The sequence below is a fragment of the Diabrotica virgifera genome, chromosome 7 (genome assembly GCF_917563875.1).
Source record: "Diabrotica virgifera virgifera chromosome 7, PGI_DIABVI_V3a".
NCBI lineage: Eukaryota > Metazoa > Arthropoda > Insecta > Coleoptera > Chrysomelidae > Diabrotica > Diabrotica virgifera.
In genome coordinates this window covers 65,735,304-65,749,715 of record NC_065449.1, presented here as the reverse complement: position 1 = coordinate 65,749,715, position 14,412 = coordinate 65,735,304, and the positions used below count along the sequence as shown (strand labels likewise).

General features: G+C 31.1%; 2 protein-coding genes across 6 annotated transcripts; one reads left to right on the top strand and one right to left on the bottom strand.

The window, feature by feature from the left end:
• Positions 1 to 1,025: 1,025 nt before the first annotated feature.
• On the top strand, positions 1,026 to 6,524 carry LOC126888457 (uncharacterized). Of its 2 annotated transcripts, XM_050656775.1 has the most exons (3): positions 1,026 to 1,476; positions 1,540 to 1,810; positions 2,617 to 6,524. In XM_050656775.1, the coding sequence occupies exons 1-3, from the start codon at positions 1,293 to 1,295 to the stop codon at positions 3,539 to 3,541; spliced, it is 1,380 nt and encodes a 459-aa protein (XP_050512732.1). In that variant the 5' UTR covers positions 1,026 to 1,292; the 3' UTR covers positions 3,542 to 6,524. The 2 variants fall into 2 exon arrangements, with proteins under 2 accessions (XP_050512732.1, XP_050512731.1); XM_050656774.1 differs by having other exon boundaries at positions 1,026 to 1,810.
• Positions 6,525 to 6,913: 389 nt separating this feature from the next.
• LOC126888456 (putative nuclease HARBI1) lies at positions 6,914 to 8,915 on the bottom strand. Of its 4 annotated transcripts, XR_007699560.1 has the most exons (4): positions 8,659 to 8,915; positions 8,390 to 8,560; positions 8,151 to 8,338; positions 6,914 to 7,692 (listed from the first exon to the last, which is right to left on the bottom strand). XR_007699560.1 is itself a non-coding variant. In XM_050656772.1 (3 exons), exons 1-3 carry the CDS (start codon positions 8,671 to 8,673, stop codon positions 7,045 to 7,047), a joined length of 225 nt encoding a protein of 74 aa, XP_050512729.1. In that variant the 5' UTR covers positions 8,674 to 8,915; the 3' UTR covers positions 6,914 to 7,044. The 4 variants fall into 4 exon arrangements, 2 of the variants coding, with proteins under 2 accessions (XP_050512729.1, XP_050512730.1); XM_050656772.1 differs by lacking the exon at positions 8,151 to 8,338 and having other exon boundaries at positions 6,914 to 7,083; XR_007699559.1 differs by lacking the exons at positions 8,151 to 8,338; positions 8,390 to 8,560; positions 8,659 to 8,915 and having other exon boundaries at positions 6,914 to 7,083; positions 7,490 to 8,144.
• Between the last annotated feature and the right edge of the window lie 5,497 nt (positions 8,916 to 14,412).

The window sequence follows — 14,412 nt, the reverse complement described above, 5'->3', positions numbered from 1 at the left end:
AATGGAACACCCTGTATTTTATATCACTATTGAAAAGTACCATTGCCGTACTTTAATTTTTAGATAACATTCCCTATGTCCAAATTTATTAGTTTTCGAGATATTTTAATTTTTCAATGGACCAGTAGCGTGGCCACTCAAATCACAAGAATTTAATAAACTGGACTGATCTTAGTGGGGCTACGTTAATAATGAAGTTTATAAAATACCTTTAACAACAAGGGATCAGATGAAAAATAGAATATAAAGTGTATTTCGATGTGTTAATTTACAAATGCCCCGTAGAGTAAATAGCTCATTCAATCATCGTTTTTAGGCGTACATAAATGTGTTAGGAGATAATTTTGAACACCTTATGTAAATTAAATATTAAAAATATTTTATTAAAAGTAGCTTCTAATTTTTTCAAACATGTTTTTTTGCAAAATGTATTACTGATAAATTATATTTCGTTCTTTATTTGTTACATTGTTACATTTACATACAAAAGTAGTGTTTAATTGTCTTCACAAAATATTGTATTTTGTGTTTGTGTGTTTATTTGTAAAATTTATTACTAATTTTTTTTGTTTATTTGTTGCATTTACATAAAAAGATAGTTTTTAATTGTTTCAAAAATGTTGCATGTAGTGGTTGTGTTTTTGTTTGTAAAATGTATTACTAATACATTATTTTTATTTCTTTATTTGCTACAGTGTTACATTGATTACCGGATTGATAATCGGTAATCTTCAATTGTCAATTCAGTCATGGCTTACTTAAAATTTAGATAAATTTAAACACCTAAAATAATTTGCTCTGAAAAATGAAAATATCTCAAAAACTAATAAATTTGGGCATAGGGAATGTTATATAAAAATTAAAGTACGTTAATGTTACTTTTCAATAATGATAGTCTACCACAGGGGTCAGTGCTCTTTTCACTACTATTTAGCTTATACTTAGCAGATATGCCGGAAACACAATCAAGATAGTTCGGATACGCCGATGACTGGACCCTCACTACACGATGCAGAACACTATTGTTTGTTTTTTTACCAAGAGGAGTGATTCAAATTTACCGCGCCGTAATGCTTGTTTCTAATTGGTCCAACGGCAGGCGGGTTTACTCCACTAAATTATGACATTGACATTTCTGAAATTGACACTATTATTTAAAATTCAAAAATTATATCGAGTTTTTGTGTTTTTGCGTTATTCCTATAATTTTTTGATTTTTCGTCTGCATTTATATAAAAAACAGTTCTTTTTAGAACTATTTAGCGTCATATTAGTGTCATTACGATAAAAATATGGATTCAATGCCGAGTACTAGTGGTAATTGCCCTTCTCCACCTAAAAAACGCGGAGTGAATTTGGGTAGACATTTATCATCAAATGAAAAACAATTCATTATAAATATGTACAAACAAATAAAAATTGATGATCCTGGAATGAAAATAACAGCCATGGTAGCAAAAATAAAGCAGGCAACAGGTAAGTTTTTCAGAATACCGATTGTTAAAATCAAAGACTTACTAAGTAATGTTCTAATTTTAGGTGTTGCGAATTCAACGATTTATAGAACCATTAAGGAATATAAGCAAACTGGAACTGTAAGATGTCCTAAAAATATTGGCGGTAGACCTGCTGTACTTTCAAGATATGACGAAAAAGTTAAAACATCTGTACGACAGATAGTACACAGCTTCTTTTTCAAGAACGAAATGCCCACTTTAAATAAAATTTTAAGTGAAGTTAACAACCGCCCAGATCTTCCAAACATGTGTCGTTCAACATTATATAAATTCTTGAAGCAAATAAATTTTAAGTAAGTAAATATGGGTTAGCCACAATTAATAGTAAATAATAAGTGCAACCCAAAAAATATTCATATTATGTCTGGGTTAGGCAATCAATTAGAGGATATTTTTTCCTATGTTGTAGACGCTCTAAATGCAAATTGTTTCATTTGAAAGCTGTATAATTATTTAAACAATCTTTATTTAATTAAATAGTCTTTATTTCATCAAGGAAATATAAACACAGATGACATAATATATTCTTCTGAAGCGAAATCAGAGACGCTAAAACCGATCAGTCCCCGCCCGGTAAAAAAATCAACAAAAATTTTTAATTTGTTTAAACAAAGATTGTCTAAAGAATTAGACAACATTCAAATAAGAATATTTGTATTTATAACGTTAAAAAGGTACACATGTGGTAAGTTTTTCTAAAAAACATTCTACAACATAGGAAAAAATGTGGTTTTATTTTGTTATAAATAAATTAATTTATTATAACAAAACTAAAGCATATTTTGGATTTAATTATGCACTATTTAGGTGGCTCTACTCGAGTTACCTCGGATTAAAAAAAAAATGAAGAAAATTGCTTGATTGTAAGTCGAGAAAATGCATTTTTTTATATATACCGATTTTGAACTTAAGAAGGGTGAATCTAGGTTGAAGAATTGGTGAATTTCATAGATTTTTTTGTATTTTTATACCAAATAATCGCGGAATATCAATTGTTTTTATTATAATAATATACCCATTTTATGAGTGTTTTAAACATGAAAATTTGTATGGAGAAAGATAAAGGTAAGGTCAAAATATACATTTTATTATTTTGTAGGTACTTGAAGAGAAGTCGAAGAAGTCATCTTATCGAACGTGATGATATCATAAGATGGAGACGTCGTTACCTAACTTCTATAAAAGAATACAGAAGTCAAGGTAAACCAATTTATTACCTTGACGAAACATGGGTAAATGAAGGTCACACCAAAGAGAAAGTGTGGGTAGACACCGATATAAAAAACCGTAGACAGGCTTTTATTGAGGGGTTGTCTACTGGTTTGAAAAATCCATCAGGAAAAGGAAAACGCCTCATAGTTTTACATATTGGATCAGAGTTAGGTTTTGTTAATGAAGGACTTTTACTTTTTGAGGGAAGAAAGACAGAAGATTACCATGAAGAAATGAATGCATCTGTTTTCGAAAATTGGTTTAGTAATATCCTGCAAAAATTACCAAAAAACGCTGTTATTGTAATGGATAATGCAGCATACCACAGCAGAAAATTAGAAAAAATTCCGACAACATCATCAAAAAAGAAAGACATGCAGGAATGGTTAAAAATAAAAAATATTCCTTTCAATTTGGAGATGGTTAGGTCAGAATTATTACATCTGATACGATTAAATAAAAATGAGTATAATATGTATGTAACTGATGAGATGGCTAAAGAAAATGGTCAAATTGTACTGCGGTTGCCTCCATATCATTGTGAGTTGAATCCCATTGAGAAAATTTGGGCTCAAGTGAAAAATGAAGTGGCATTAAAAAACACAACATATAAACTGAAAGAAGTAAAAAATCTACTGTTACAAGCTCTGGACAATGTAACTCCAACACATTGGCAAAATTGTGTTAAGCACATCCTGAAAGTAGAGGAAAAAATGTGTAAACTAGATGGTATCATGGATAGTGTCATAGAACCACTAATAATTTCAATTGGCAATGATGACAGTGACACCAGTTCCTCAGAAGATGAATAATTGTATGTTCAATACAATTTATTCATCTTCTCAGGAACTTCGCTTCAATGTAATTTTGATTTATTTGAATTTTAACCACAATTTAAGTTTAAAGTTAAATTTATTTGAGATTTAAATTTTTAAAAACAAATCACATGGTATGATTTTTTTGATGGATATTCTTAAGTTGATTTTATGTTTTCGAATGAACTATCTTTCAATAAAGTCGTCCCAGGAACGCAACTCATAGATAAGTATTGGCAACATCGTTTATTTAAAGTTATTTACTTTAAAATGGATAATATAATGTCTGAACTGAGGCCATGAGAGCCAGAGTGGCCTAACTGATATTTACATTACTTTACATAATCAAAGAAAATGATCAGAAGCTAACAATGTTCGATTGTTTTAGTAATTGTATGTTGACCAAGAATCATTATTGGTCAACATACAATTACTAAAACAGTCGAACATTGTTAGTTTCTTATCATTTTCTTTGAATGTAAATATCAGTTAGGCCACTCTGGCTCTCATGGCCTCAATTGTTAATATAAATGAGTCAGATAAAATTAAATTAGAAGTTTTTTTTACCAAGCACCAAAAACAAAATGTTTTGCATTTTGATAACGACCTGCGAAGTGGAAATCGAAACGTATCGAAATCAAAAATAAATTTAATTGCAAACTAAAATTGTGGCTTTATTCCCACCTAAAATAGTAAATTGCATCAGATGCCACAAAAAAATACTCTCTATCTCTGCTGGCCATTAACTCTCTCCATCCAATTCTGCACTTCTATACCTACCATCCAAATCTGCACTTTTATACCTACCATCCAAATCTGCTTATTACTTTGAACCACATCTTTCATGATATTTCTGGTCTGACTTTCCATATTATTTGTTATTCTTTTTCCACTCCTAACTCCACTAAAAATTCCCTGCAGTACTTTCGTTTTCTAGATGTCATATTTTCATTTCATCTTTCTTATTCATTGTCCAAGTGTAACAAGCATACAATGCCACTGGTCAAGTAACTTTCATTATCCCATTGTTCTGCTTCCTTTTAGTAGTATCTTTTCTATTTATTTTTCATCTTCCACTTTATCAATTATTGTCACTTCCAAATATTTGAATTTGCTATATTCTGTTCTCCTTTGTTTATGATCATCCTTTGAAGTTTTGTTGTTTGTTGCAATGACAATTGGTTTCTAATAAGCATTCGTCAACTACGAAATCTAAGTTCCATAACTTTTCTTCCTCCTTTTTTGCATGCTCTATAATGTACATAGTTTCCAATTTTCTGCAGTGGCTTTCGATATTTTCCTGTAAAATTCTTCTCACATCAACTAAGTTGTATGCATTGTTGTTTCTAGCTACGTCACCCTTTACTTGTGCCCATATTAACTCTTTAGGGTAGTTAAGTTGACAATTATATGAGGATAAACGAAGTACAGTTATTCCGCCATCTTTAGCTTTTTCATCGATTACATATTTTTATACTTTTGTTTGTGTTGTTGAACGCTATTCATGAGTTCTTTTTTAACCATCGTATTATCAAATGTCACCTCTTTTCATTTCAACTAATTAAGTATCTAATGCCTACATAAATCCAAAGTCGGTAGTTTTTCAATTAAACGAGAATGGTTACTAGCATTATCCATTACTATGACAGAATTTTGTGGTATGTTACTAACCATCTGAAAGAAATATTCTTGAAATAGCTCTATTTCCTCATGATAATCTTCAGTGGATCTTGTAGTAAATTTTAATAAACCACCATTTATAAATCCTCTTTCAGATCCAATATGAATAATTATTAGTCTACCTTTTCCAATAGGTGGGTTCAAACCAAACGAATATCCTTCCATAAAATCCTGTCACGAATTGGTAATATTGTTATCAGCCCAACATTTTGAAACAGTTGTATTGTAATGTAATAGTTGTATTCTTGTGTACTTTTATGCAGGTACCTCAGCGTTGATTAAATTTTATTCTGAGATGAGTACTATCATTATTTTATTACTTATGTTGTTTTTATATATATCCTAAAATACTTAATATGTATCAGACCAAATTTTATAGCTACCATTACTTAACACTTGCAATTATCTAAATTGACGAGCGGTAATATTACTTTTCGAAATTGATGTAAAAGTAATTTTATTACTTCACCTTTCAAATTCCTAAACAGCTTCACTTTTTTTATTTGTTAAGAGGACTATGTCATCTGCATAAATAGTATATTATGTAATGTTGTTTACATGTGTAATTAATTTTATATTGCTTTGTCAAATAAACACTTATTTAAAAGGAGAAAAACTCGTACTCATTTATTTTAACATCAAATATAAAAAATACATGTTGAGAAGTAAACTAAAAAAGAAACTACATATATCTCACATTATACAAGGATTCAATAATGTATTCTCAGAATAAATAAACAAATTCTAGTGGAATATAGATAGAAGAGAAAGACAGATTACTATATAAATTCAAAACATATATAGTGAAAGTACAATAATAGACTAGCAGTAGACAAGTAGATAAAATAAACAATAACAAAGCACTGAAATCAGGCTAAATAGCATCTAACATAGCAATACAAACAGTTCATAGCCAATTAAAGTTACCAGGGCTCGATCAAACAACCAAGATAAGATATTACAAGAAAAACTAAATGTCAATTGCACAAAACCTTAATACATCCAGTATTTACATATGAATCTGAAATCTGGTTACTTACTTAAAGTGAAGACGACCAATTGGTTACTTAGGCAGAAGAATCTTGACACATATACAAAGAAGAAAAAAAAAAGGGAAATTAAGAAGAAGATATAATTTTGAACTATACAGGACATACCAGAATCTATATACTAACATTCATCAAAATAGGAGCACATAATAAGAGGAAAGATGGAAGAACATGAAATATTTTCCAAAATAAACAAAGAAATATCAGCTGGACATTAACAGGAGGAAGACCAAAGATTACATATAGGCAAGGAACAAATAGGATAAGACATTGAAATTTTAAAAATAAAAAATTGGAAGAACAAAAAATCAAAATCTTCAAATAGATTAGAATGGAGAAGTAAGTATTCCTGAAGGGACCAAAACTCAAACAAAAAGAGTTGTCAAGCCAATGATCATGATATTTGAGAAATAATAGGCAAAAAATCCCAAAGAAAGACGACCCATTAAATATTAAAAAAAAAACATTTAATATATTACAAGTATTCAATAATGTATTCTCATTCTCATGCAAAATATTGTCGATAAAAATGCCTCCTAAAATTTAAACATTGTTCCACATCATTAACATTTCCATTTACCGACAAATCAAGATTTTCTACAAAATCATCATCACCATCATGATTTTCTCTTGTACCCAGATTATAACTTATAAGGTACTGTTGTAGCACATATTGCAAGGTATGTATTTAATTCGGTTTGTAGAACTTTTGAAGACATGGAAACTGTTTTTTCCAGGTTCCAAATAGCTTTTCGGCAACATTTCTTGTTCTTACATGTGCACTATTGTATCTATTTTCTTGATCATTACCTAAAAAGATATACATATATACCTATATATTATACTTACTACAATCACAATAAAGATGCATTAGAAATAAATAAACCAAGAAACATTGAATGTTACGAGGTGCACTCCTAAATAATAATTTACAATTTATATAAGTACATTGTAAATCCCAAATCCTGATTTACAAGGTTTATATATTTTTTGTGTAAATCATGATTAGGGAGTACTCCTCGTAACATTTAAGTGTCTTGGTTTGTTTATTTCTGGTGCATATTTATTGAACAGAATCGCAGAAGTCAATCAGTGATGCAGACTTTCACTAAACACTAAGAAAACAGAATGTATGATGATCTCTAAGAAGGAACAGCAATTTAGACGAATCAGTGTGAACAGTCAACAAATAGAAAGAGTAAATACATACACCTACCTTGGTACGAACGTCAATGAAGATTGGGATCATTCCATAGAAATCAAATGTAGGATAGAGAAAGCAAGATCTACATTTCAAGCAATGGCTAAGTTATTCAAATGTCATGATTTGTCGATACCCATAAAAATCAGGTTACTATGATGTTATATCTTTAGTGTACTGTTGTATGGACTTGAGTTGTGGACTCTCACAGATGGCACCTGCAAGTATATTGAGGCTTTTGAAATGTGGCTTTATCATCGAATCCTGAAGATATCTTATAATAACCACATTACTAATCAGAGTGTTTTGCTGAGAATGCAAAAAGAAAAAGAGCTATTAATCACAATAAAAACAGCCAAAATCGAATACCTCGGTCACATCATGAGGAAAAGTAAAATATATTGACTGCTGCAACTAATCTTTCAAGGATAAGTAGAAGGAAAACGGGGACCAGGAAGGCAAAGGATTTCCTGGCTGAAAAATCTACGTACGTGCTTCAACACAACAACCACAAATCTTTTTAGAGCAGCAGTGTGCAAAGTATAGATTGTCATGATGGTTGTCAACATCCGAAACAGATAGGCACTACAAAAAGAAGAAGCATCTTTATTGTGATTTTAGTATATTTATCTATCAAATAACCTACTATTTATTTAGGCCAATTATCAATAAATACCTGGCTGTAATACTGAAGTAAATAGATAGTATTTGCATGCGTATCTACTATTGCCAATTAATAATCCTGGAATTTCACTCTTTCTCATGATACCTCTTAATGCACTTAGATCAAATATTAAGCCAACATAACTTGACCTTGTTGTTCACCAACAACATTCATAATCTCGCTTCTAGAACATGAAAGAGCTACAATTCATTTATGTAATAAGGGCCTGAATAACAAACGTAAGTCTGTACCTGTAATTTGAAATGGGCAACTTCATAAAAACTGGTTATATTCCTATAAAGTAGCATAAAATCTTTGTTGTTTAAGTTATTGCAGCTGATGAAATTCAATATTGTAAAATTCCATTGGATTTGATATAATTTTATCACATGGCTTTCGTATACTTTCCGGGCGATTTTCTTCTACAATATAAGAAATAAACTCTAAAAATTCTTCAACTTCTTCATACCAATCCAACATTTTTATTGTAATTTGAAAAACAAAAGAAATATATACCTACATATTGGAAGTACATAAATTGGAAAAAATTATTCAAACAAACCAACAACAAGTTGAGGTTAGAATCGACGTGTTCTTCTTATTTACTCTCTTTCTTGGCTTGCATACTTGTGACAATCGACGTGCGAGGTTCTCCGATTGTGATTACTGAATTACCGTAAAGCCGACATAATCAACGAAAAAAGAAGATGAATTTGGTGACTTTTCTTGGGTGTGAATCTGTCTTCTTAGTTTACTCCTCTTGGTAAAAAAATAAACTATAGAAACGTCTGAAGAAGTTCTGACGGCAGACTTATACAGGGTGTCCCAGACTAATTTACCCACGCTATATCTCTTAAACGAATAGAGATTTTCGAATGGGACAAAAAGTGGTCTATTCTACTTGTAATACACTTTAATATGGCGTAGAAAAAAATTATCACCTAAATATTCATCCCTTAGTTACAACCCCTAACTTTAATTTTTTTAATAGCACCCTGTATATTTTTTTATAGTTTTGGATATGGACTTCTATCGTCTATTCAATACATTTTTTGAAAATAAAATCGGTTCGTAAATAACCAAGAAAATATCAGTTAAGTTTTGTTAATTATGTGTCCCAGACTAATTTATCCAGGCTATATTTCTTAAAAGAATAGAGATTTTCGAATGGGACAAAAACTGATCTATTCCATTTGTAATACACTTTCATATGGCGTAGAAAAAATGCATCCCCTAAATATTCATCCCTAACTTACAGGGTGCTATTTAAAAAAAATTAAGTTAGGGGTTGTAACTAAGGGATGGATATTTAGGGGATATTTTTTTTTCTACGCCGTATTAAAGTGTATTACAAATGTAATAGATCAGTTTTTGTCCCATTCGAAAATCTCTATTCTTTTAAGAAATATAGCCTGGATAAATTAGTCTGGGACACATAATTAACAAAACTTAACTGATATTTTCTTGGTTATTTACGAACCGATTTTATTTTTAAAAAATGTGTTGAATCGACGATAGAAGTCCATATCCAAAACTATAAAAAAATATGCAGGGTGCTATTAAAAAAATTAAAGTTAAGGGTTGCAATTAAGGGATGAATATTTAGGGGATGATTTTTTTCTACGCCATATTAAAGTGTATTACAAGTAGAATAGACCACTTTTTGTCCCATTCGAAAATCTCTATTCGTTTAAGAGATATAGCGTGGGTAAATTAGTCTGGGACACCCTGTATATATTGGGCAAATATTTTCGCAAGTGGCGACTTCAACCAAATGCATCCAAAACAGAAGTTAGTTGCTTTCACCTGAACAATAAACTTGCTGGAAAGGAACTCAACATACGGTTTGAAAATACCACACTTACCCACAACAAAACACCTAAGTACCTGGGCGTAACACTAGACAGAACGCTATCATTTAAAGATCATCTAACAAAAACTGCCCAAAAGTTGAGTACAAGAAATAACATGATACAGAAGCTCTGCGGTACCACCTGGGGAGCATCGGCTTCCACTCTCCGCTCTACTGCCTTAGCCCTTGTTTTCTCGAGCGCTGAATATTGTGCTCCAGTTTACCTACACAGCCCACACGTAAAAAAGTTCGACACTCAGCTGCACAGCACTATGAGGGTGATAGCTGGTACAATTAAATCAACTCCCACCCAATGGCTTCCAGTATTAAGTCACATCCCACCTCCACATTTACGACGAGTTGACGTACTTAAACGTGAATACAAAAAGATCATGAACAATATAAATCTGCCGATCCACCAAGATACCGAGGATGCACGAAATACCCGTCTCCGCTCTAGAAAACCACCAATAAAAACGGCAAGAATGATACATGAGGAGTTCAACATCACGAATGCATGGTCCCAAGAATGGAACGCATGGCAAAATAACATGCCCTGCATTACCCACAAGCCGCCAGGTTTTGATCTTCCACGTAAAACAAGGTCCACTCTAAATAGGATCCGAACCAGACATGGCAGATTTGCATACATGCTACATAAATGGGGAAAGAACCCGTCTCCTCAATGTGATTGTGGGGAGAACCAAACCATTGGCCACATTATTGAAGATGGTCCCTCAAGATCCTACAATGGTAGCCCTGAAGACTTTCTGTTTGCAACTTCAGAGTCAAATGATTATATTAATACACTTGATGTTTGTTTGTAACTATTTGAAGTTTGTCATATACCTATATTACTAGTGTTTGTAATTTTGTTCTAAATGTGTTGTAATTGCCATACGATAAATAAAATAAATAAATACATTCATAAAATTCAATTCTCTATCGAGTCCTGGTGTCATTATGAAATTTTAAATTTCCACCCCCGAGAAAGGGTGGCATTCACTCCCGGGGTGGAGGCATACATTGGCACCAAGTCAGGTTTGTTATTTGCATCTTTTTTGTGCTACTGTCAAAATTTCAAACAAATCCATGAAGGCCTTTAGAATAATTGCTAATGGGTGAATTGCTTGAATGATTGTACTATAAAATATGTAATGTATTTTATAACTTATCGTTCATTCTCACAAATTATTACTTTTTGTTGTTGTTTTGATGCTCTTCCTAAAATGTGCCTCTTTCTTGATATCTCATGATACTTCGTAATAGATGGTTTAATTATGGTTCGCAAACGCAAAAAAGAGTGTAAAATTAGGTACTATCAAATGCGTTACATTTTTTTAGAAATATAAGTTCATAGTAATTAAACTCATTACGTACCAGCTTTTACTTTTTCATCAATAATTGTAGCATATATGATCGGCAGTATAAAAGGAATAATATAATATAAATCCTATCGAAGGAAACAGGATGTGAGGCAGCAATGTTCGATGTACTCGATTATTACCAGCATGAATGGTTTCGTAGTCATGTTGTTTCTGAAGGAAAACCGTTATATTATACATTTATACACGCCAATATTTTCAAAATCAATTTAGTCTCTACATAGTCCTGATAATAGTGTAGCAGTACATTGGCGCAAGATATTGAGCCTAAAAGGGGTATGTTATACAAAAAACAATTTTATTAAAAAGCCGTAATTTTAAGATGGCATTTATTGTAATTCTGGATCCTACTAGATATCATAATATTTTATGAGATATGTAGAATCTTTATCAGTTTTAAGGGGGTCGGCGCAAAATTTCGGCTCCAATTCTTTTTAAATGCATTCATTTTGGAATCCTGGGTAGTATTATTGAAAAATTTAAAGGCAGAATGAAAGATTACGTTGTTACCGAGGGCCGAAAGTCCCTGAAAACTTCTATTTTTATTTTAATTAGTTACAGGGGTGAAAACAAATTTAGTGTGATCTTTAACTTCAAATATCTCATTCAAAAGAAATTTTTTGTTTGTTCTAAGAGACTTTCGACCCTCGGTAATGATTTAATCTTTTATTTTGCGTTTAAATTTTTCAAAAATATTTATTAGTTTTCTCAGGATTAGAAAAGAATAAACCCCTTTAAGAAGCATTGGAGCCGAAGTTTTGCTCCTACTCACTTTAGAACAAAAGTTTTATTCGGCAAACAAAATTAAAGAGTAATCTGTATTCTTTTTCTGCTATTTTACTAATAGTTTGAATAATATTTTTGCCAGTTTTTATAATAGAATCAATTTGTAGGAAAGGCGAAACTCTTGAGTTCGTTCTTCTGTCAATCCCAATGGCATTAAACCACTTTCTTCGTTATCTCCCTCTTCTTTTCTTCCCTTGTTCTACTGCTTGTAAAACTCTTTCATTCGTTTCATTGTTTTGGCATTCGTAAACCGTGACCATATACCTTTCTGAGTCCTGATTTTCACTTGCAATTACAAAAGAACTCTAAAATTACCGATTTGTATCCTGAGTGACACTTTGACAGTTCTAATTTTCCAACCCGAAGGGGGCAGAAATTATGTGAAATTGTTTCGAGGGCAACAAATCGGTAATTTTAAGAGGTCAAGTGTAATTCGGTGAGATTATTTCATGAATAAAACTGTTCAAAACAAAAATTTTATTGTGATTTATTTGTGTACAAATTAATACATGTGCTCATTTTGACAAGTTGTAAAACATTAAAATTGTGATTAATGTCACTGAACGTTTATTTAGTTTTAAATTTGCGTAACGAAGGATATCGGCCGCGTCACTTGACGACGCGACGGGTAATCATCAAAAATTATTATCAACATTAATATGACAGGAGACTGAGTATAAATAGAGAATAATGCGACTTTCGAAAACTTGTTGCCTGGCAATACACATTGCCCAATGGAAACAAGTTTGAGAAACAAATTAGAGCATTATTTTCTTATTTGTTCATACTATCGTATGATATTTGATAGATTATTTTTTAATACATACTTACATACAAAATTCAAGTTTTGGTAAATAAACATTCGGTGACATTAATCATAATTAATGTTTTACACGGATTACACGCTGTCAAAGTCAACAGAATGAGCTGGTTTAGCGAATATTCAGACGAAAATATCAATAGATATTAGTTAAAATTATTTAAAGATATAGTTTTATTGATGAAATAATCTTACTCAATTACACTCGAGCGCTTAAAATTGCCGATTTTTTTGCCTCGTAACAATTTGACATTGAATGCAGTATTAATAGTTTATTTTGGATAATTTTCTTAAATGTGACAGTTGTCAAAATTATAAAACTCTTAATTAAATAGAAATAAAATACTTAAAAATTATTCTGAGGGCCGGTTGTTCGAACGCTAATCAACAATGATCATTATCAAATAATTAATTACTGTCAATGTCAACTTTGTTTGGGTTGTCAAAACATAATTAATTACAATTCTGAGACTATAATCAATTAATATAACAATAATTATTAACATAATTAATAATAAATCTCATAATTGTAATTAATTATGTTTTCAGCAACCCAAACAAAGTTGACATTGACAGTTTTGGTGACAGTAATTAAATATTTAATAATGATCATTGTTGATTAGCGTTCGAACAACCGGCCCTGAGTATAATAATAATTTGATTGGGTAGAATTAAACACGCGATGAAAAATCTTACTACATGATTGGAAATTAAAATCAAAAAAATAATCACTAGTAATACCACTAGAGGTCAAATTATTTCCGGAAATTTTTTTGAGATCATGAATATTTTGAAAATTTCCCGAGTCGCAGACGAGGGAAATTTTCTAAAAATATTCATGATCAAAAAAAATTTCCGGATATTAATTTGACTTCGCGTGGTATTCGGTAAGACAATTCCACACCAAATTTGCATTTGAAAATCCAAAGCTGCATGAACAGATTAATAGCGCGCCATAGCTTTGTCAGCAATTATTTAGGCTTTCAAATTCGTAATTTCTACTCATTGTAGTTGCATGGGAATACCATTTCAAGATAGAAAATAGTATATTCTTCAATTTTACATAAGTTTTGAGTAACTACAAGTGATAGAAAATGAATCAAAACTAAATTATGTAAACAAATAAAAACCAGTCTGTCAAAAATGTTCTGTTATTGTAAACGTCAAAAAATTTCCACTATAATTCGCTGTTGGGTACCCCACGAGCAAAAAATTTCCGATAAAATACCTCCGTTGCCATGGTGATCTGTCAAAATAACGTATTTTGATTGGTTCAAAATTACAGGTGTGGAATTTTCGCTGTAATTTTTATTTCTTTAGATGTCTATTGGTCAAAATCTCTTATGTATCTTATACTTAATGTATCTTATACATTTTTCTGTGCCATTCCCTGTTAGCCTCCTTTATACAAACAAAAACGTTTCTCAAGAT